General features: G+C 41.2%; 1 protein-coding gene across 1 annotated transcript in view; it reads left to right on the plus strand.

Annotated features, from left to right (window-relative positions):
- Window positions 1–24,996, plus strand: part of LMO7 (LIM domain 7) — a 234,079-nt gene that overhangs the window by 190,981 nt on the left and 18,102 nt on the right. The window contains exons 21-27 of the mRNA XM_068267863.1: window positions 1,913–2,094; window positions 5,659–5,716; window positions 13,367–13,423; window positions 15,810–15,835; window positions 17,145–17,249; window positions 19,116–19,208; window positions 19,304–19,725. Coding sequence (XP_068123964.1) covers window positions 1,913–2,094; window positions 5,659–5,716; window positions 13,367–13,423; window positions 15,810–15,835; window positions 17,145–17,249; window positions 19,116–19,208; window positions 19,304–19,725 — 943 coding nt within the window. The remainder of the gene's footprint in view (window positions 1–1,912; window positions 2,095–5,658; window positions 5,717–13,366; window positions 13,424–15,809; window positions 15,836–17,144; window positions 17,250–19,115; window positions 19,209–19,303; window positions 19,726–24,996) is intronic.

Below are 24,996 nucleotides of genomic sequence, written 5' to 3' on the forward strand. Positions count from 1 at the left end.
CGCGTCTTGCGGAGGAGGGAAGGAGGCGGGGGCAGCGGTTGCCATGGTAGCGGCGTAGCTATCGCCGCTACAGGAAGCCGCTGCCCGCCTCCTTCCGCCTCCACAAGACGTGCTGCTGTTATCTGAGATACTGAAGGAGAGCGGCGCCTGAAGGAATCCGTAAGCGGCCGCCCGCTCATAAGGCAACAGGAGCGGCAGCCGCGGGGGCACCACTCTCCCTATACTTGGGCACTTTACTAGCCATGCTGGGCACTATACTAGCCATGCTGGGGCACTATACTAGCCATGCTGGGGCACTATACTACTATACTAGCCATACTAGGGCAACTAAACTCCCTATACTGGGGCAACTATACTAGTCATGCTGCCGCACCCAACCCCCCCCCCCCCCCCCCCCCAATAACCCGCTGCGCACAAACACTGTCCTCTAGGCCGCACACCACCCACATCCTCCCCCTGACCCCAGAAAGCGGTCCCCGGGCCGGAAAAGGTTGTGGACCCCTGCTTTAAGTAACACTTCAATGTTTTGGCTGCATATATTACAGTATTTGAAAATCTGAGAAAGGGTACTCACAATAAGCTCTTTGTCCGCACTACTGTGTGTTCCTGTTATAGCCATTTGGGCTTATTTACAGCTGTGCACAGTAAGCTAGTAGAACCTCACAGCAGTTGGTCAAATATCAAGTTTTGCCGCTTTGGGTCCCACCAGACTGATGGAACTTGATGATGTCTGCTGTGTACGTCTGCAATTCACAGCTTTCTGTGCCAGCCAAGCCTCAGCAAACCTCTTGAAAACCCTACTTCAGGCTTCATTAAAGTGCATTACAATCTGGTTAGCCAACAACTGTTTGAACGACTTGTGTATTTTGTATCAAAGGTATTCTAACTTTATAACTAGTCTTTTGCACATTTAATTACACTGAGGAAAATGGCATGTATATTGAACATAGGGAACTACCATGGCTTTGGCTTTACAGGTGATGGATGTGTTCACCAATTATAGTATAAGAGCAGGATCACTAGATTTGTGTTCTCATTACTTTGTTTGGAACAGACTTGGACATCGTAAATGACACTGGTGATGAGCAGAGACACAGCAGCATTTACATCTTTAGGGCTGGTTCACACTACAAGCGCTTTTTTAAGCACTTGTGATTTGAAAAGCTCTTCCTAATGTAATCCCATATGTGTGTTCTTACTGGAGTGATGTGATTTTGTATACATCCCCCATAGCATTGCATTAGCAAGAGCTTTTCAAATCACTACAGCTTAAAAGCTCTTGCAGTGAGAAGCCCTTAGCGAGAATGCTTGGTGCTTTAGCATATTTGTTGTCTAGATGAAGGTTTCATATTTTTCAACTCCACCTGCTGGATTAACTGCTAAAACTTGTGTAAAGTCTTGTTTTACTGTTGTAGTACAAAGTTTCTAACATCAAAGAAGCAAAGTCTACAGACGTATTAAATGCTAAGTAGACCCTGCTGTTTTGTGTGGGATTCTTTGCATTCTGTCTCTGCTACTTACTACACAAACCAGCTGCCAGAGCTCCAAATATTGTATTTTTTCAATTGTGAGATTTTTGTTATTTTCTATTAAACAGTACATGTAAAATCATTTTTACTGTTAACCAAATAAAGAAAAAGCTAGAAAAAGGACTATACTGCCCTTTAAATATTTTTATGTAAAAGAACCAGTTGGAGTTAGAGTACCTTTGATCCATAGCAGACCGTTTAACATAATATTTGCATGTATAACTGCATGTGTGGGAAGGTGGTCTTTATGCAGAAATCTAACCCTCTGTGACACCGCTTTATCTGCTTGCTTCACCACTTTGTATTGTCCTATGTATATGTCTTATATATGTGGTTTCATTAAGTGTCTTACTCTGTTGCTGCATTGATCACTTGCCAATCAGACTGGGGCAGAGACCCACCTTCCCTACCGTACAAAAGCCATAAAACGCTCAATCTGACCAGTATGGATAACAACCTTGTAGGTTCTCCTGAGAGTAAATGGATTGATGCAAGTTCTAGGGGGAGCAGCATGAACCGATCCCCTAACGCATCACAGAAAAGCGCCACCACAGACTCCGATAATGTAAGTGGTTTTCTTTCTCTTTAATAATTATTAGGAAATGCTTAATCTGCTACTTTTTCACACAAACAAGAGCATATAGTACACAATGGAGGATAACAAAGTCCACTACTTACTAAAGTGAAACTAACTTTTATTTTTATTTTTTGTAACTTTACAGCACAGCTGTCTCATAAATTACATCAGCACCCTGTTATTATATCCATAAATTGCTCAATTTTATAGGCTGTATGTCTATTAAGTATGAACTACGTGAGGCATATTAAATGGATCTTCTCAAGTAATGTCAGTTGTCGTAGTTTAGTGTCACCATGGTTATTAGGGGTATTAACAAGACCCTGTGTATGTCCCATCGCCCTAGTTGGAATTGGGGGGGGGGGGGGGGGGGGGGGAGAGGTGAGAAACATGAGTAAACAATCCAAATAGTAAAGATTTTTACAATTGGTACTTTTATTCCATTCCACATCAAATTAAAGTTCCTGATGTTTTCATTTAATTTTGAGCTATTTTGGAAAGTGGGTCTTTTTGTAAGTTAAGAAAAAAAATTATACATCAATACTTTATACAAAAGAAAGAGTTGTATGTTGTGTGTTCTCAGACCAAGTATCACCTGACCTGTATACAGGCTGCTAATTGTCTATTGACTAATACAAGTGCCTCAACAAATGCATATTGCATAAGCTTGCCAGAATATGCAGTGTCTAAACTTACTCACTGCTGTGCCCAGGAGGAGTTGGGCCACACAAAATTCTTTGCATCTCAACATGGTCTCCCATGTCCCATAAGTACTTTACCAGTTTATATTTAAAAACTGACCTCACTATCTTCAAAATGCTGCATTATGAGTCTCGCCTATCAAGAAGAATGGTTTTCCAGCAGGTCCAGGTGAAGGCTGAACTGGTGACATCACACTTCATTTAGCTTCACATGCATAAGAGTGGTAGACCGATTCAGTGCATTGAAGAGCCGTGCAATCACTTGCAGTCTACAGACTGCCAGAAGTACTACGGGCCAATCGTTCTAGGACGTCAGATGGTAAACTTACAGGAATCCTTGGAGCATGTTTGTCATGTTTGCAATAAGATATGACATTTGAAAAATATGACATTTGAAATGTAAACTTTCTCCTGTGACTTTGCTTTAACCAGAGCAGTTAAATAATTCACTTTGTAAATAGTACTCATTATTAGTTCTATTTCATAATGATTGCACAGAGTATCAATGCTTCCATTGTACCAAGTGACAGTGTTCAAATACTGCATGTTACAGTGTGAAAACCATAGCAGAAACCCCTCACCATGTCTGTGGGAACTTTTCAATAGTCTATGGACTGGTACAGATTTATAGCCATGGCGTTAAGCCAACTCTGAATATTTCTTATAAGAATGGTTGTTTGCTGTAGTTCTAAGCCTTGTATTAGATCTGATAACAAATTCACTATGGAATGCTGATTACAAAGCTGTATTTTTCCCATGACCAGCTTTAATTTGGTACAAAGGTAGAGTTACAATTTAAAGTGACGCAAGCCTTTCACTTCTGATATTTGCCCTAGTGATATGACTGCACCTTTCTCTTGCAATGTGGTCCTGCAAGGTTTGCGGCTGTAAATGACTAGCCCCACATGCCACACAAGGCTATGCTGTAACAGTTGGGGCAGCTTGATAACTTAGCAGAAAGTCATGGCTGGCATTGCTAACCAGAACAGTAATACAAGTTTTAAAGCCTTCTGTATGCCAAATGCACTGCTGCGACCTCACAGGATTAGGAAGTGACAGATTCCCTTAAAGAGGAACTCCAGTGAAAATAATTTAATATAAAAAGGTGCTTAATTTTTACAATAATTATGTATACATGATTTAGTCAGAGTTTGCTCATTGTAAAATCTTTCCTCTCCCAGATTCACATTCTGACATGTATTACATGGTGACATTGTTACTGTGGGCAGATTATGTAGCTGTTCTGGCTTTAACAGACAGCTATAAACAGCCATTTCCTGTGTGTGTCATTGTTACATTGTGGCAGTTTGCCCAGAGTACCGTAAGGTACCAGAGCCTCTTGTGGGAGGGGTTTCAGCACAAAATCAGTCATACAGCGCCCCCTGATGGTCTGTTTGTGAAAATCATTATATTTTTCATGTAAAAGTGGGTATCAGCTACTGATTGGGATAAAGTTCAATTCTTGGTCGGAGTTTCTCTTTAAGACTATAGATTCTAGCCTGCTGTTTTCATCCGTCTTCATCATGTAACATATGTTTTGTAAATTAAAGTTATTTATATATGTTTCAGTAGATGGGATTTGTGATTGTAGATGGACAATGTCTATCATTTATTATGATTTTCAAGAATATTTAACGTGGTCAGTGCACTGCCACATCAGTATATGAAACAGTCCAAGGATTACACAACCAGGTTGCGCTCACCAGATATGTTGGCTAACAGTGTTACAGATTAGCATATACGCCTTTGGCCCAGCCAGTAATATTCCTTCTGTTCCCCTCTTCTACATAAGCTTCCCAGACTCCGATAGATAAAACACAAAGAGATATATGGTGTAGTACGTTTATGAAAGCTGTTGGGCGGAGCGCTGTGCGATTTCGTATTACCCTATGCGAGTACTCTCTTGAGTTTAAGGGACATATTTCATGCTGAGGAAGATTGGAGGATACAGAACTAGGATTGAAAGAAAAAATGCTTATTGCTGGTCTATGTTGGGTCAGCCAGCGCAATCTGGTGAGAGGCTTGTATCTTCTCGTGGTGGAGGTTCACTGAGTTGGTGAGGAATGTGTGGGAGCACCAGTGGTGACTATAATCTATGTGAACGTACTACACCATATATGCTTTTGTGTTTTATCTATCGGAGTCTGGGAAGATTGTGTAGAAGAGTGGAACAGAAGGAATATTACTGACTGGGCCAAACACGTATATGCTAATCTGTAACACGGTTAGCCTACATATCTGGTGAGCGCAACCTGGTTGTGTAATCTTTGGACTGTTTCAAATACTGATCGGATGTGTATTGGAGAAGCATTCCTTTGGGACTGTTCTCATATAGGAAAATACTGTGTTGAGCACTAGACTTTGTAAAAAGAATATTGTTGTTAAAGGGACACACTCCTGGTTATGGTCATAGCGACCCACAGATAGTGAATGTATATTAAACATAGGACTGCATAGTTTGAAGGAGCGCACCACTCATTTGTATCATTTTAATCCCTACCATAGTCATACAGAATGTTCATTGTAGTATAGGGCCAATTTAAGGGGGAAGACTAGTAACTTATCTGTATGTTTTTGAGATGTGAGAGAAAACTGGAGTGCCCGGGGGAAACCCACACAGACACGTGGAGAACGTACAAACTTTGTGCAGATAGTGGCCTGGTTGGGATTTGAACATACTTTCTGTGTACTGTGTGCATATTTATTTTTTTTATTTTTTTTTGTTGTGTTTACAGGGAATACAACGCACAGCCTCATTTTGAACATAGACTTGTCGTTTATCACAGTATGCATTTGTATGGCGTTTGATGACTGTAAAATTAACATATGCAAACCACTTTTGTTTATTTAGTTTAAAGAGACAAAACAAGTGAATGGGCTAAAGGATGAAGTAGATGCTAAGCCAAAAGGTAATTTACTGCTCTAAATTTAAATTACATTGTTCACTAACAAAATGCTTTTATTGTTTTTGTACAGCTATACCTTCTGGTCTGAGCTTTAAAAAAATGTTTTGTTTAGCAGATGTTCTTGTAAAGTTAAATTCACTAAGGCCTAGGGACCCCAGGAGCGTTTTTTGGTCATGATTAGCGCTTTTGCGGAATCACAGATTATTCCCAAAGCGCTAGGCTACTGAACGCTTATGGCCGTAATTCTACTACCACATTTGCAATTTGCCAAAATCAGTCGTGATGCCTGTAGAATGTCCTGAGGGATTAGATTCAGGGAATGCAGGCTCCAAATCCTATTTCCTGAAATCACTTTAGAAATCGCTGTGTTCACAATTGAGTGATTTGCGATTTCCAGTGGGTCCCAGCCCTTACTGCCAAGAAAAAGCGGCGCAGCCTTCCACAAAGTATTTATTTGTATTTATTTCATGTTTCTAACAAGGAAAAATTAAGAGGTAACTCTTAGCGCTGAATGCAGTGCATTTTATGTCAACTCCAGACACTGATGTGCCTTACTTAAAATTGGATCTCCTAACTCTGAAGCTGCATCCTAATTTACTCATCTTTTATTGTCAATTGGTATTAGTGACTATTAATGTGACAGCAGAGTATAGACCTCACCAGGAACACAAACTCCTGTTACTTCCAGTGTATTGGGATGGTTGTGCTGTAGCCAGTCTTATAGGAAATCTAAAGTTTACTTAAAGGAATACTATCGATGTATGCATTTATTTTTAAATGCTGTATATTGTAGCACACATTAGGGCAAGTACTAGGAGCAATTTGATTCCTCACACAGCTGTTCCTCTCAGCTGTAAAATCCTCCGTCAGTTTTGGCCGTCAGTGTTTGATACAAATGTATCTATATGCTGAGGGCTCCCAGAGGGCTAAGCCCATGTCTGCACAGGGGAGTTGCTATCAACTCCTCAGTTTATAGTTTATCACCTTGCTGAAAGAATCTTATTGATATGGTGGTAAGGGGTTAAAGATTCTAGCAATGTGTGTTTATTATCTTTGCTTCTCTTGACTGATAAAGATACTAATAATGCTAATTGTAGACAGTGGTCTGCCCCTCTCAGCAGCTTGTAAAGTGGATGCAGCCTGGAGTGAATCACCACAAGCAGGCAGCCTGTCTGAGTGTAAACACAGACTCGTGGTATAGCTAGTTATATTCCAGCAATATTACAGCTCATTTAGTTACCTATTACCACCTCAGATCAGCCTATTTCTCCTCATGTCTGCTGCATGCTGTGAGTGACACAGTGAAATATATTTGTGAGCTGTGTGACAGAGTAACCAAGCAGCTCAGGGTGACCCAAACTACTATGAGCTGTGTGAGAAATGAATTTTTAAGTGGGGATAGCAAGAGAGAGACCTGGGTGAATAAATAAAGTGCCCCTAGCACTAGTGGTAATGTGTACACTAATATACAGTATTAAAAAAAAAAGTCATTTCAATCGATAGTACTTTTTTAAAAAAACTTACCTGGGGCTTCTTGCAGCCCCCTTGAGTCCCCCAGTGCACGCGACGCCGGTGCAAGTCCCTGCGGCCAGCAACCGCGACCCCTGCTAAGCTAGCCAGCCACGTGCCTCCTCACTGCACTCCTGTGGCCGGGAGCGTTTTGCACATGCGCAGTACATAGAAATCCATACTCCAATGGAGCGTGATCTCAGTGTGCGTGGCTCTGAGCCACGCATGTGCAGTAGCCACCAACTGGTAGCGATCGGCCAGCTTAGGGCTAGTTCACACATGGCGCTTGTAGTGCCACTAGCCCGCAATCGCGGTCGGCTCTGTGCTCACGATTTGCGGCAAAAATCTTGCGATTTGCCATGATTTGCACTTATGATTCCTGTTCAATAGAATGAGACTCACAGTGCAATCGCCCCTGAAACGCTGCATGCAGCACGTTTGCGATTGATCGAAATCACAAAGACTGCAGTGTGAATGTATCCATAGGGATACATTAGCAGCAGCGCTTTTCTGATCGGCGGTGATCAGCAAAGCGCTGAAGAATCACCAAGTGTGAACCAGCCCTCAGTGGAGGTCGCCGGTGCTGGAGCAGGGGAGGACTCCAGGAGGCTACAAGAAGCTTGCAGGGTAAGAGCAACTATTTTTTTTTTTTTATTTAGACTTAAAGGGAACCTTAAGTGAGAGTGATATTGATGGTTCCTGTTAAACAATACCAGTTGCCTGGCAGTCCTGCTGAACTCTGTGGCTGCAATAGTGGCTGAATCACACCCTGAAACAAGCATGCAGCTAATCCAGTCTGACTTCAGTCAGAGCACCTGATCTGCATGCTTGTTCAGGGGCTGTGGCTAAAAGTATTAGAGACACAGGATCAGCAGGAGAGTCAGGCAACTGGTATTATTTTAAAAGGAAAGATCCATATCCTTCTCAGTTTAGGTTCCCTTTAAGTCTGCCTTTAAAATGGACCTGAACTCTGCTTAGGACACTTAGGGCTTGATTCACTAAAGGGTGCTAACCCAGTTAGCACACCTAAAAGCTTTGCACGTCCAAACTAGGGTGCTAAGTAGTTTGCTCAACAAAGCTGTTACTGTTCGCGTGCTATTGTATGCTTACCACACTACTTAGCACGTGAAGCGGCTGATTTTGCGCGCTTTTGTGAATCAAGCCCATTGTGTGCATTTAGAGAGAAGAGCCTAATTCCCCGTCATCTTCAAGTAATCACAAGTGTAATTTGATCTTTCAGCTGTCGACACAGAAATTTGTCAGTCCTTGGCAGACACAGCAAATATGTAAACACGGGATGGTAACCTTTTGTCTGCTTCCATTAAAGCAGGAAGTAGAGACACTTCAGATTTATTGCAGAAGTTCTGTAAACTGTAACAAAGATATGTTTTTCTTTAAAGGTTATTATGCTGTTGCTTGTCTTTTAGAGCAGAGAAGAAGTTCTGAGTTCAGGTCCACTTTAATGGTATAGTTGTGAAGGCTTGTCCTGGGTTTGTGTGAATGTTGTGCTCTTACATTGTGACCTGGCCACTCGACCATGAACTGAATTGGACAGCAGCACTGCATTCTGTGTGCGAGTTGTGTGACAGTGTTTATCTTCATCTGTTTGAGTTCTTTCCAAGATCACTAAGTAAACTTGCAGAAAACCAAACATTTAGTTTATTCTGTGTAGCAATTTGCTTTATAATTTAGGAGTGATTTGTTGATTTACATTTCACGTCTACAGCACCTACAACAGCCCCGTGTGTTCAGTAAAGCCTTAATTTCATCAACTTTTATTAGCAACATCGTATTGCTTCAGTTTCACTAAATAAGTAGAAAACAAGACTCCAGTTAAATTATGAAAAACAAACACATAAAATCAAACACTTTGGCATGCTAAAATGTTTAGCACACCATCTAATACTTAAAGCACCAGGTTAATCACAGCCGGTACATGGTAAATATAACTGCAGATCTGATATATAAAATATTCTGTAGTTCTGTAATTTCAGTACATAGACAAGTCGAGATGATCCATTAAACAGTAGCGTCACTAGGGGGTGTGCAGTAGGTGCGGACCGCACCAGGTGTCACTAGCAGAGGGGGGTGACGGCAAGCTCCAGGCTAGGGGAGAGTGGAGTAGGCTATGTAAATATAGACCAGGCTAGTGCCTGCTGTACTTCTCTCTCCCGCACTTCTCCCTTCTGGCTGCTCCTTGTTGAGCTTATAACAGAGTTCAGAGGCCACCAGGGCCACATGGTGATCATTTTTAAACCCACTATAACAAGCAACGTTACTGCATAGTGAGGTTGGAGGTTCATGGGGTAATAGGGGGTGACACCATGAGTTTCCGCACCGGGTGACACCAACCCTAGTGACGCCTCTGCCATTAAATAAAACAAGCAGAGATAAATTGTGAATTAAGATAGATAATGAGATAATTCATAAGATACGTTTTGTGAATAAACCCCATAGACTGCTGTGTTTCTAATATTTAAAGACCATCTCTAGTCAAAAATGATAGTCAGATAGCTGGGCTAGTGCTGCAAATACAGCACTGCTTTGTCTGTCTCGCTTGCCACTATATTCCTCTTCAGTAGTGTAGTGATTGTGGCCTGCTCCCTTCCATGTTGACTGGCATTCTCCTGCAAGCTAGGACTGCATTGCTGCTGGGGATATCTGGCCAAGTCTGACCTCCCATAGACAGACAATAAGTGGTACTCTGGTACTCGCATCCATAACATTACTTTATGAGAGCCAGATCGTTTGAGATGGCTTTTATACAGAATTCTTATAAATAAAATACCTTGGTCTCTGTATAAAATAAATTGAAGAGCCATATGACAAACCACAATGACCAGAGTCCTTTAGATCTTCAGTCTAACAAAAGTGCTTTGCCCACGTGCCTTGTTTAAATATCTCATGAGTATACTGCACAAGCTGATATTGAGTTGAGGAACCATCAGGCAGATCTAGTTGCAGAGTGAGGCTAAATTCAGCCTCTGTCTGCGCAGTGTGGGTTACAATGTACTGTACTTTTCACATGAATATGCATTTTGTTATTTTAACTACACATAAAAATGCTTCAAATTACAGCTTCTTTCAGGTACAGGTGAATAAAAGTGAACTAGGTTGCATTTAGTGTGGACATTAGAAGTCTCTTGCATCTACAGTTACATTTCTCTTTGCACTCTGTGTGCTTGCTGTGACGCTGTCCCCAGCTAATAGTATTGGATGGGTCAATATGTCAAAACAGATGCAAATATGAGCAAAAGTGCAATATTCACTGCATTCATGTGAACGTCCAAGTTGGCAGTGTCTAACTTACTTGTATATTATATACCATTTGCATTGCACTCGGCACACCGTGTCAGTAGGTCCTGAATTCTGTATTGCAATGGGAAATCTTGCCTCATTGAGGACAGTGTCATTGGTGTACTGATACAGGTTAAAATGATCATCGTTTTAGTGTTTTCTTGTTGCTATGATGTCACTTACCCTCCCTTTCTGTATACATTCAACATTCCTTACCCGGAGATTTCTGCTTAGCAAGGCTGAGTGCACACTGGCAGCAATAGGATTCATTCACATCAGTCCATTCATAATAGATCCATTTGGTCCATTCTGACGAGCGCAATGCAAGGATGGGTCCTGCATGATTTTTCCAGAGTGGCCGGACGAAGTGGATGCTGACGGAATCAATGGCAGCCTATAAGAATAGATGCTGTTCATTCTCACTAGGCTGGTGTACATGTTTATGGGTTACGTATCTGAGCCCCATCTGAAGCATCAGGCTCCCATTGTATTGCAAAAGACCAATAAGAATCCTCCCTGCTTTGAGGGAAGATGCCCAGCAGTAGACCCGAGTGGTGGTGTCAGCGGCGGCGTAGGTATACGAATGTGACGCCGACAGGTATACAGACCCGGGTGGCAACAGGAACAGAAAAAAAGGATAAAAGCGGATGCCCAATGTTACAAACTGATCTGGAATCAATAGAAAATTGGTCAGTTTTAACAGAATGCATTTTCATCCTGTATAGTGTGAACCCAGCCTTACTCAGTCATACTGCTTATCATGCTATTTGAGAATTTTGCTGAATTTTATTTTATAGTGGTACCAGGTACGCTCCTTAAGAAGGGGCATAGCTAAAAATCATGGGCCTTCATAGCAACACTTTGATGGGACCCTCTTAATGTTCTTACCCATGGACCCTAAGCACTCTTCCAGAGGTCATGTGACAAGGGAAACAATCATGGATCCAGCTGTTCATTTATTGACCTGTTTTCTTTCTGGCTAGGCGTACACATGGCATGCAGCGAAAGCATGGATAAATTAACTGAAACTGCATTGCTGCTTCATTAAAAAAAGGAGCTTTGACTCTGTTTCCCAGAATTATCTATATAAATAAGAATCTGTTTTGGTGACATGTCTAACCTTGAATACATTTTATATTTTTATTCTTGTTGCAGTCTAAATTTTATTCAGATGGTCAATGTTTCTACATCTTTAACACTTTTTATGATGTACCTTTGAAGACATCTGAACTGTGTACATGTCCTTATAGTAACAAAATGGATTATGCTAAAAAAAAATTGGATTACCGTAGTTTTGTTTGTGAAGTTCTGGGTAAAAGATTCAACATAAACCTTGCTCATGTATATCGATAGGAATCCTTTTTCTTTGTGCTGCACATGTCAGAGTTTCCAATGCCTGTCCTCATAGCCCACTAACCTATGTGTTATGGTTCTTTACATAGACGATTATTGGCCATATGCAATTTACTTTTTCTCCTAAGTTTTCTCCTACGTGATACTTTCACACGTTATGGATAGAATGCCTTTTAAGCCACCAACAAGCAAGAAAATAATTTTGATCTTTTTCACCTACTTTTTAGTACTATATCAATAGCAGTGTGCTAAAAAGTTATTTTATTTTAAACCGAAGATGAAAAATTATCTTCTAGGAGAAAACTTGGGAGAAAGAGAGAATTGAGTAAGTGCCTATGGCTCTACAGTAATTGTTGGTGGTGTAGTGATACTGTGCAAGCTTTTGGTGTTACTCCGGTAACCATGCAGTAAGAACTGCACAGGTTGTTCTTCAGAAAGGACACAAAGCCGCCCTGTGTGGCACTGATAAAGGGCCTGTGCTGAGGGACAGAAGGTGAATCAGTTGTGCCAAAATTTCATCTTCTGGTTTAGTTCAGGTATTTAATTATGCAGCAGAATTCCTATATTTTAAACGGTCTGTTATGTGATGGGATTTTTGCGTTGAACATAGATTTATACCATGGCACTTTAATTCACTCTTCACGCACTGACTTTCCCTGTACCGGTGTAATTTCATCCAGGCCCTATGAAATTAAACTGTTCATTACAGTCCTTCCTCATTCCTAAATTTGCTAATCCTTCCTCGTTCCTGAAATTCCTGTCAGTAGGGACATTGGATTGTGACCGGGATTTGCACATAACATGTAAATTGCAGCATATGTTGGCAGTAAAATATCTGCAGTGCACATTTGGTTGTGGTGCTCAAGGAAGGGATTGTAAACCTCTGGCATATGTGGTGTCCAGAAAAAGGGTATGTTCTTTTGCATTATGCCAGCATTGTTCTTATAATTGCAAATACATATTGCATGCTGACTCGTGTGCAAGTCAGAGGTTCTGCTTATTGTGCAGTCTTTTATTGCTCCTGCCTCCATTAAAGGTATCCTGAAGTGGGAGGGATAGGGAGGCTGCCTTATTTCCACAACTTTAAAATGCAATTTCTCATGCTGTCATGCTGATCTATTGGCTTCAGTTGCTCTGAATCACACACCTGCAACCAGTGGCGTCAGTCAGTACACCTGATCTGCATACTGGTTGTATGTAGATCATTGTCTCAGAAGGAGTTCCAGGCTCAGCACTACAGCTAGGCAAACAGCATTTTCCACAGGAAGTATGCACCTTCCATATCTCTCAGTTCAGGGTTCCAGAATGTCATAATGAGGTATACAAAAATTGAATCCATGATTTTAACATGTAGCTATTCAATAATATGTCCTTTCTCTTCCAGAGGGTTTTAACGTTATGGTCATTTGGATTCTTTCATATTTAGGGTTGCTTTGTCCTCAGTCCATTTCATTGGTCATAAAATTGTGTTTTCCTTTGTATTTTTTTAATTAGACATTGAACCCATTTCTTTGAGAAACTATAAAAGGCGGTCACAATTTTTTGAGCAAGGTAACCCTTGAAAACAAGCTTTAGACGCTCTGCTACTGCTAGCTATCCGTAAGGGATCCTTCTGTACTAACCACGGTGCTGGGTTCTGAGCCTCTACTGCCATCTGCTGAAAGCAACATAACCTGTTTGTTCTCTCCTCAGGATCTTCTGTTTCTTACAGCTCTTGGGTCTACTTATGTGGTAAAGGGTGTTTTTTGTTTTTGTTTTTTTTTTGTCTTCGGACCTTTGTAATGTGGTTTGAAACTCCTTTCTTTAGATAACCCAGACTCTGGAAGAAAAAGCTTATGGCAGCTGTATGTTATGTACTGTATATGTGCTATGCATTTTGTGATAAGCCCATTATGCCAGTTTAGAGTGTTACTTCTGTATTTTATACCCATGAAACAATGGTCATTTGTTTATACCAACTCTGGAGTTAAGTAGTGCTTTGTTTGCTTTCACAATGAAACAATTGTGGCCCGTGGCTTGACAATTCTTTCCCATAAATACTGTCACTTTGTTAAATAACTTAGTGAATTAAAGTGTTAATTTGTGTTATAATACAGAGTTAGGAGAGCAGAGATTATATTTATGTGCTATATATAAATTAAGAAATTTGTCTTTTTATAAGCAACTTTTTGACTAGTTTTAGGAGTGCCAGTTTCACTATATGGGCTGTTTTTGGCTATAGGATTTCTCCTGATATAGTTCATATATCACATGCTACATTTCTGTTTATAGCCTTGGACAAAAATCTCACTAGTAGCCACCAACTACATTTATAATAAACGCATAGAATTCAATATGGTGGTGCATATTTCCCATAAGAGTAGACCGCTTAAGAGACGTAGTTGTATAGCTTTTTCTGTGCATGTCAAAGCTTTTCTGTCTAACTAACCTGTTTGTTTTGCTGTGTTTTTGTTTTTGTGTCTGAAAATGTCGTATTCATTTGTAAATGCTTCTGTAACAGAGACCTTATACAAGTATCTGGTAATGCACAATTACACCCATAGTCATGCTACAACATATTCAGTAAGGTACAGTAATGGCAGAGGCAGCCATGCTTTCTCAGGGGATAAGTATGGCAGAGGTGCTTTAGTATGTTATCAGAGTTGATCATCTCTATGGCCTGGGCATTATAGCTATAGCTTTTCATACATGATAGACCATCTTCATTAGCTCATTTTGGGATGAGGATTTAGATAGTATACAGCTGCCCTATAGCATGGTTTACCGGATTACTAAATAACAAGCCTTTTTTCTCCTCTGCCTAACAATAACCACCCCTCTCTTTTGACTATTTCTAACATCCCCCACCTGCTCAACACTAACCACCCTCTCTTCTCCCTAGCACTAATCCTCCCCCCCCCCCCCCGATAATATTATCCACTCGTTTTATTCAGCCTAACACTAACCTCTTCCTCTCTTCTTCCTAATGCTTACCTCCCTTCTCCTCAGCCTAAAACGAACCCCCCTTTCTCTTTTGCCCATTGCAGATTTCCCCTTTCTTCTGCTGAACGCTAGCCTCCCCGCTCCTCTGCCTAGCACTAGCCTCCCCTCTCCTTAGTTTAACACGAACACCCCTTTCCCTCCTTTGCCTAACACTAACCTCCCTCTTTCCTCTGCCTAACACTAGCCTCCTCCTCCCCTCTGCTTAAAACTATCCCCCTGTCCAACACTAATCTCTCCTCTGCCTAACCCCTCCCCCTCTGGCCTTTTACACTTACACCTCATTGTCCTAGACCCTGATGGGGAATCATAGTGGTATGGCACAAGAGTTGGGGGAAATTGGAGCACACATGTGGGGCAGCACAAAATTCTACCCCACCAAAATCTTTCAAAACCCGGTGAGGCACGTCCATGTTGTAATCAAGTCCTGCTAAAGCTGGCTGCCATTTGTCTTGCTGAACCTGAAGTATACCTGTGTGTATATTTAGTGTAACTCTAAATGCCCACTGAGTGTCGCTCTCGGCACTGGTTATATGAATGCCTCAGGAAATTGCTGTATTTGTGGTGAAGTCCGCACCCTCAAAGGCATGGCAAAATGTGCCTAGTCTACCAGTTTCTTTTTTTTTGGGGGGGGGGGGGGGTGATACTTGCATGATGTTTATTCTTATATTATAACCGGCTTTACAGAACTCATATCCATTTAAATTACATAGCAACGCCCATCTGGCTCTGTTCTTAATGTCTTCACAACGTACACTATACCCATACACCTATTGCATTTTACTTGGAAGATTAATGGCAAGTGTTCTCTTTTCAAAGCCACAAGTATTGAATCTCAAACATTTTTGATTTTTCCTCTATTAGTTTAACATTGTTTCAGTTTGAGTTTATCTTCTCTGGATCTATAGCAGCATGTATAATTTTATTCTTATACCCTTTTTTCCGCTTTTACTTACAGGAAGTTCAGATTCTGTTGGACCAGATGTAAGTATTAAGGTTTATCTTGAAAGACCCCAAGTATGCTTTTCATTTCGTTTTTAGACAAGACAAAAAAATAATACAGAATCAAAAGCTATCCCCTTATTCTGAGGCCAGTTTCACACTAGCAACCAACGTTTTGGATGCTGCACCACAAGATTTTGTAGATACCTCTTCTAATGCGCGGTAATGAGCCTTCATGTAATTCCTGGCAGAGATTCAAATCTTAAGTGAGGCTCTCTAGCGCTCACTTCCTGTGGCGGAAATACACATGGCAAGCAAGAGTATTGACAAAATTTGCTACCGCGCATGCGCAATGCAAAACCTTTTAAAATATCTGCGGCGCCTTGGATTTACATGACTTTCAGTTGCTGAAGATGTTTACCGATAAAACACTGAGGCTTATGCGTTAAATTGGATATTTCCGGCATATAGTAACGCTGCGCATGAGGTATGAAATGTCCCATAGACTTTCATTGCTTTAGTGTTACCTGCAGCAAAAAAGGGTAACGCAACTATTTAGTATTAGCGCTTTTTGCTTAGAAAAATGGAGATATACTTCATATATTTTCTGGAGTGTGCTAATGTTTTGTGCAGCACTCCGATACAATTTTTGGGGCAATTTCAGCTCCTCCCAAAATGAATTAACCTTAATCTACTCCTCTGACCTACCTGATGGCACACATTTTCAAACAGAATTGCACCTAATCATCGAAATGCGTTCGGAAATGCTCGGAAATAATCGAATTGATGCGTATCGACGGACGCATTCGACGCGGAAACGCATGGTGTGTATCCAGCATTAGCCATTGACCTTTTTAGACGAGGATAAAATGTCAGACCCTACAGCTCTCTGAGCACTTCATGTTTCATTTGACCTGAACTTGAACTCTTGCACAGGACTAAAGGAAAAACATAGACATGTACCCTTTATTTAGATAGTTTACCCTGTCTAATTCCCCCTCATCTGTGACTAATCATAGCTGTAATTTGATCTCTCAACTGTCAGCTGGCTGCCTTGGCAGAGCAGCTGATTTGTAAACACAGGATGTTAACCATATGTCTGCTTCCATGAAAGCAGGAAGTAGACACACTGCAGATTTATTGCAGGATTTGTATCAGCTGTAGCATAGAAATGTTTTTTTAAGGTGGTTATACTGTTACTATTCTTTCAGAGCAGAGAGAGGAAGTTTTGAGTTTAAGTCCTTTTAAGGGGCGTACTGTATATTAGTAGGAAACTGCCATTATACATAATTTGTAGTACAACCGTGCATTCTGGTAATTCAGTAGGTATATTTTGCTTGTGCTGTTTCAGATGCCTGTTCCATCCATTAATGTTTCATCACGATGGTCATGGGATCCCGAGGAAGAAAGGAAGAGACAGGAGAAATGGCTCCAAGAGCAAGAACAAATGCTCCAGGTAATAACATGCACAGGAATGCAAAGAGCTGTTTGTAAGCAGAGAAATATAAATCAATACCTTTGTGCACAGTGTACTTTTAAGAGTGGAATAAAACAAACCATTACAATGAAAACCGTCTGAAACACCTTGATACTACCCATAGGAATAGTGAGCTTATTTAAGTGAATTCTAGATCTTAGCTTTAAGGATTGGAGGGCCATCTTCACACAAAACAGAAATGTTGTGGGGTTGCTACCAGGCTATTAGTCTTCCACCTTTTCCTCTTACTGAAATTTTGTTGTTGAGATATTTGATCATTTTTCTAACTTCTGCATCCATTATATATATATATGGCCAAAATATTATTATTATTATTTAGTATTTATATAGCGCCAACATATTACGCAGCGATGTACAGTGTATATATATATATATCTTGTCACTAACTGTCCCTCAAAGGAGCTCACAATCTAATCCCTACCATTGCCATATGTCTATATTATGTAGTGTAAGTACTGTAGTCTAGGGCCAATTTAGGGGGAGCCAATTAACTTATCCGTATGTTTTTGGAATGTGGGAGGAAATCAGAGTGCCCGGAGGAAACCCACACAGGCACGGAGAGAACATACAAACTCTTTGCAGATAGTGCCCTGGCTGGGATTCAAACCAGGGACCCAGCGCTGCAAGGCGAGAGAGCTAACCACTACGCCACCGTGCTGCCTTGGCTACCTTCCATTGATGGTGCAGCAGATGATCGCTGTATGGCCTCTTAGGGTACAAAACTTACACTTTAAGTTTTATTCGAAAAAAAAATAGCTTGACAACAGGAATTGCTTCCACAAACATGGTAAAATCAATTAAAACTGCAATTAAGCAAACAAGCTTGACTGACTGGATGTCGCCCTCATAATCCTAATCCTCTCCTCACTGTCGTACATCAGGCAAACGTCGCCGTTTCACATAACCTGAATAAATATTACTGCACAACTAAATTAAAAGGTCCTGTCTTAACCAATAAACTATGTTTGATGTTTGAGTGCCCCAGATTTCAGATGAGTATCAGGAGGCAATAACTTCTTCAAAAAGCACCTATCATTTTAACAGCAGCAACAAGCCACATAAAGCAGTCAATATGAGGCAAAGATGATATCTCATCATGTGTGATTTTGGATAGATCTCCCATAGAAGGCATAAGGTAGCAAGCAAACGTCTTTACATATGTCAAAACAGAAGCAGGACAACATAGCCAGTAGCATCATAGCACCTTTCACTTACATAAATCCAGCTTAAACTGGTGAATAGAATGCTTCAAGCAGCAGCTGCACATGTATTGATGTCGGTATTGCTGTAATGCTTGGTCTTACCACTCTAGGTGCTCAGCTTCAATCTCCTACTTATCCATCTCATGTGGCTCAAGGGTTGCTGCCCTGATAGCTCTTAAGGATTACCAGCATGGGGGGTTTGGGAGATGTCCACGATCTACACACAGCTTGGCTCTGCTCAGCGGGGATAAGCGTGGGCAACACAGGCCCGAGTGCACTGCGCCATCTAGACTCTGCCCACCTGCACCCTTTGGCTAATTGATCTTTGATGGAGTGTAGCATAAGCAACTTATTGAGGATGTAAACTGTGTGAAGGAGACCTCTGTATAGTGACCATGTGGAAGAGCCCAATGACCTCACATATTGCTTGGAAATCTCTCTAAAAGTCTCTGTAGGTGATTACACTAGTGCTTGCTCAATTTTTTTGAATGTTTTAAGCCTTTACTTTAGAAACTGGAATATTTTATCGTGGAACGGTTTGAAATGTAGCTGACCAAGTCTTTTATAAGCTACACGTGAAATGTACAAATGAGATGTACAACTGTTGTCATTTTTTCCACAGGAAAAGTATAAACGAGAACAAGATAAGCTTAGAGAAGAATGGGAAAAAGCTCAAAAAGAAGCAGAGAAAGATCAATCACAACAGAACAAACAGGTTTAATTTCACTACTACTTCTACTTACTTTTTATTTTAATTTCATTTTTTAGTAGAAGGCATATCTCACTTACTAGTACTTTGTATTGTTATAGGAAGAAACAGTCCTACAGTTTAGCAGTTCTGTGACTTCACATACTCCCTCCTCATACATGTGGTCAGAAAGACCTGAAGCAGTGAGCAATGAAGACCGAGAGCATGAGAGAAGAAAAGAAGAAGAACGTGAGCGTAAAAGGAGGGAAGAAGAAAGGTTGAATTACTTGGAGGAACAGAGGCGCAAGGCTGAGGAAGAAAGCCGTAAGCGTCAACAAGAAGAAATAGTAAGAAAAAGGCAAGAGGAAGAAAGTCGTAGGCGTCAGCAAGAAGAAATAGAAAGAAAAAGGCAAGAGGTAGAAAGAAAGAGAAAAGAGGAGGAACAGATCAGACTTAGAGAACAGGAATGGCAAAGGAAGAAAGAACAAGAAGAACAGCAGAGACTGAAAGCAGAGACTGATAGAGAGCAGCAATATTACCTCAGGTATGTGATTGTATTTCTAGTTTTGTAGATCTAGAGTCATTTTGTCCTGTATATCTGATTTGCAAGTACTGAAAACTAAGTACCGTATTTTTCGGAATATAAGACGCACTTTTTCTTCCCCAAAACTAGGGGGGAAAAGTGGGTGCGTCTTATATTCTAAAGGTACGGTATTTGGGCCCCAAAACATACTTACCGGTTCCTGCAGCCGCGATCCTGTCCTCCTCCGTCTGACTGCCGCCATCCAAGGGTCATCCGAGGGTCCCAGCCATCCCATCCAGAATCCCGGCTCTTCAGTGTCCCAGTCGCCAGATCGTCTTCACTGCAGACAGCAGCCATGCGGTAATCACGCGCTGCTGCCTCGCCGACATCCTCCATGGTAACGGCGTCCTCTTCCTAGTTACGGTGCCCCCTTCTGTGTGATGAGCGGCGCATGTGCGCCGGGTCACGCATGACTTCAGGCGCACGTGCGCCGGGGTCACGCATGACGTCAGGCGCACATGCGCTGCTTGTCACACAGAAGGGGGCACCGTAACTAGGAAGAGGACGCCGTTACCATGGAGGATGTCGGCGAGGCAGCAGCGCGTGATTACCGCATGGCTGCTGTCTGCAGTGAAGACGATCTGGCGACTGGGACACTGAAGAGCCGGGATTCTGGATGGGATGGCTGGGACCCTCGGATGACCACAGTTGGGACCCTCAGATGACCCTTGGAAGTCGGCAGTCAGGCGGAGGAGGACAGGATCGCGGCAGCAGGATCAGGTGAGATGCTGCAGGGGCAAAGTGTAGTGTAGTTTGTGTTGGGTGCAGGATTTAGTTAGTGTAGTGTAGTTTGGGTTGGCTGCAGGGGTTAGTTAGTGAAGTGTAGTGTAGTAGTGTAGTGTAGTTTGGGTTTCTACAGGGGTTACTTAGTGAAGTGCAGTGTAGTTTGGGTTGGCTGCAGGGGTTAGTTAGTGTAGTGTAGTGTAGTTGGTGGGGGCAGCAGGGGTAAGTGAAGTGTAGTGTAGCAGGATTTAGTGTAGATGAGCAGTTCAGCTTAGATAGAGACAGTTTTGGGGGGTTTAAAGGTCCATAAGACACCCCTGCAACATAGACGCACCTAGGTTTAGTTTTTTTTTTTTTCCTGATTTTTGCCTTCTAAATCTAGGTGCGTCTTATATGCCGGAGCGTCTTATATTCCGCAAAATACGGTAACTTGACTGCAGAAAAACATGGAATTGTCATTTTTTTAAGTAACTGTATGGCCTTGGAAACTAGTTATGCCTTTTTATAATGGCAAATCCAAGCAACTGATTCCAAATTTCTAGTTGGCAAATTGTGTGAAATAGAGCTTTAGAACTCCCATTTGGAATTACAGCACCAAGATTTGCTGACAACCAGCATACCCTTCTTGCTTTACTAATGGCATCTCTTATATCTGCAGTTCTGTTCATGTAGAATGCATAGTTAACAAAAATGATCACTGGGTTTCTTTCCTAGCTCTAAAGGTAATCTGAGATTTTAATTTTCTTACTTTTTAAAGGGTTTTATTAAGAAACCAGGAAAATCCTACACAAAATCAAATAACTCTAACCCTTAAGCAGAAAGTCCATCTCTAAAAACTCCAGTATTCCAGTACAGCACATCAGAATATTGGTTTTATAAATGCATCAAGACTTAATATGACAATGGATATAAAAGAAATATAGATTCAAGATAATACAAATAAAAGAAAATAATAAAGAATAGATATGTCTAATTTATCAGTTTTTTTCGGTCACACTACTCATTAATACCATATACAGTGGGGTGCAAAAGTTTGGGCAACCTTGTTAATTGTCATGATTTTCCTGTATAAATCGTTGGTTGTTACAATAAAAAATGTAGTCGGTAGTTATGATAAAAAATGTCAGTTAAATATATCATATAGGAGACACAGTGATATTTGAGCAGTGAAATTAAGTTTATTGGATTTACAGAAAGTGTGCAATAATTGTTTAAACAAAATGAGGCAGGTGCATACATTTGGGCACTGTTGTCATTTTATTGATTCCAAAACCTTTAGAACTAATTATTGGAACTCAAATTGGCTTGGTAAGCTCAGTGGCCCCTGACCTACATACACAGGTGAATCCAATTATGAGAATAGGTATTTAAGGGAGTCAATTGTAAGTTTTCCTCCTCTCTTAATTTTCTCTGAAGAGTAGCAACATGGGGGTCTCAAAATAACTCTCAAATGACCTGAAGAAAAAGATTCACCACCATGGTTTAGGGGAAGAATACAGAAAGCTGTCTCAGAGATTTCAGCTGTCTGATTCCACAGTTAGGAAGATATTGAAGAAATGGAAGACCACAGGCTCAGTTCATGTTAAGGCTCGAAGTGGTAGATCAAGAAAAATCTCGGATAGACAGAAGCGAAAAATAGTGAGAACAGTCAGTCAATCCACAGACCAGCAACAAAGACCTACAACATCATCTTGCTGCAGATGGAGTCACTGTGCATCGTTCAACCATTCGGCGCACTTAACACAAGGAGATGCTGTATGCGAGAGTGAGAAGCCTACAGCAGAGGAAGCCTACAGCACAAACAGCCTCTTGAGGTATGCTAAAGCACATCTGGACAAGCCATCTTCATTTTGGAATAAGGTGCTGTGGACTGATGAAACTAAAATTGAGTTATTTGGGCATAACAAGGGGTGTTATGCATGGAGGAAAAACACAGCATTCCAAGAAAATCACCTGCTACCTACAGTAAAATATGGTGGTGGAACCTTCATGCTGTGGGGCTTTGTGGCCAGTGCAGGGACTGGGAATCTTGTCAACTTTGAGGGAAGCATGGATTCCACTCAGTATCAGCAGATTCTGGAGACCAATGTCCAGGAATCAGTGACAAAGCTGAAGCTGCGCCAGGGCTGGATCTTTCAACAAGATAACGACCCTAAACACTGCTCAAAATCCACTAAGGCATTCATGCAGAGGAACAAGTACAACGTTCTGGAATGGCAATCTCAGTCCCCAGACCTGAATATAATTGAAAATCTGTGGTGTGAGTTAGAGAGCTGTCCCTGCTCGGAAGCCATCAAACATGAATGAACTAGAGATGTTTTGTAAAGAGGAATGGTCCAAAATACCTTCAAGTAGAATCCAGACTCTTATTGCAACCTACAGAAAGCGTTGAGGCTGTCATTTCTGCAAAAGGAGGATCTACCAAATATTGATTTCATTTCTTTTGAGGTGCCCAAATTTATGCACCTGCCTAATTTTGTTTAAAAAATTATTGCACCCTTTCTGTAAATCCAATAAACTTCATTTTACTTTTCAAATATCACTGTGTGTGTCTCCTACATGATATATTTAACTGACTTTTTTTATCATAACTACCAACGATTTATACAGGAAAATCATGACGATTTACAAGGTTGCCCAAACGTTCGCATCCCACTGTAAGCAAAGTCAATGATTACTATAATGAATGTAAAGACTTAAAGAGACTCTAACAAAATTGAGCATTATTTCTTCTATCCTATAAGTTCCTATACCTGTTTTAATGTGCTCTGGCATACTGCAGCCTTTTCTAGTTGCGCTGTCTCTGTAATAAATCTTTTCTTTCCTCTGTCGGGCTCAGGCTGGAATGTATGGAATGTGCAGCACTGCTTGTGATAGGCAGAAGCTTTACACACCCTCTCCAAGCTCTCCTCTCAGCCTATCACACTCTGGTTAGCAGCCATGTCTTTTGTTTGTAAACACTACCTAAAACTGGCAATTGCAAGCCAGGATTGCAGCAGGGAGTGGCAGAAACAGCACAGAGGGGCCCAGGAGAACATAATGAATAGAATGGTATGCTTTTTATTGTAAGAATTTTAGAGTACAGATTCTCTTTAAGGTTTCATAGATAATGGCTTTCTACTCCTCCACCTCTCTATAGTTGATCCAGAAGGTCCATTGAACATGAAACATGTCATGTTCTGAATGGTGTGCCAGTTTTGTTTGTATGCAAGGGGAGTTTTCATTAATGGCAATAGCCACATTCTTAGCTTTTAGCTTACTTAGAATGAACATACTATGGCCCATATGCAAATGTATTATCCTGAGTTATCTTCTATGAGATAATTTTCATATCCTCTTTAAATAACTTTTAGGCATTTTACAATTGAAAAAGTACCTGAAGGTTGGTGAAAAGCACTATCAAAAATTATTTTGCATATTTTCTTGCTTGCTGATGGTTTAAAAGGCATTTTATAACAAGGTGTGATAATATCACCCAGGGAAAACTTGGGAGAAAAAGTGAATTACATATGGGCCCGTGTTTGTGTGTTTTTTTTTTTTTTTTTTTTGTGTGGAGTCTACAGAGAGAAGAGCCACGAGAGTGGCAAGAGCTAACTGTAGCCTTTGTCTAATCATCAATCTAGATCAGCACTGGGCAAACTGCGACAGATTCCTCTCCTGCCTCCCTCCCTCCCTGCAGAGTCGGGGGCAGGGGATAACAGGGAGTTAAAACTCACCTGATTGCCGATTTCAGCGTCTCCTCTCCATGGCAACAAGGCATCACTTGACATGCTGTCAGGACATGCCAGCGTATTACATCCTGGCAGCCAGTGTGAAATACGCTGGCACGTCCTGACGGTGTGTCGTGATGTATGTCATGTGATGCCCTGTGGCCATGGAGACCTGACACAGGAATCGGTGAGTAGGTGAGTTTTAACCCTCTGTATTCTTCCGCTCACAACTCTGAAGGAAACATTTTAGGAATGCGGCCCACGGTCGGCAACATGCGACCTGGGCCACACCAAGTTTGCCCAGCCCTGATCTAGATAAACTAGATATATTCAGATTTAAAGTGGCCAAGCAATGAAATGGAGTTACCCACTTAAGAACAAGGTAAACATTACCACCAGCAATTAGAGTTCCTTGAATTCAGCCAGGTAACAGTAGTCCTGTCTCCTGGATAGTGAGGATTGGCAGGTCCCTTATTGCCACATATTCTGAAAATTAACTTACAACAGGATTTCAGTCAGAAAAAGGGGTAAAGTTTTTGTTCTCAGTAAGCTTTGGATAAAGCGAGAGCCGTAAGTTTTGTACTACATCTAGCGTTACCAAACTAGTGGGGCAGTGTTGCAATAGAGATCTGATTATATTACAGTAAATAACAGTAATGTGATTAACGTTACAATGTAGTGAATCTATGCGTTCTAAAGTGAATACTTGGTTGATCGGGGAAAATCAACCATCTATATATATAATAGAGTAAGTGCATCAACCTTCAAGCAAGAAGAAGTAGCGCCCTGCCCCCAGGGC

The sequence above is a fragment of the Hyperolius riggenbachi genome, chromosome 2 (assembly GCF_040937935.1).
Source record: "Hyperolius riggenbachi isolate aHypRig1 chromosome 2, aHypRig1.pri, whole genome shotgun sequence".
NCBI classification, from domain to species: domain Eukaryota; kingdom Metazoa; phylum Chordata; class Amphibia; order Anura; family Hyperoliidae; genus Hyperolius; species Hyperolius riggenbachi.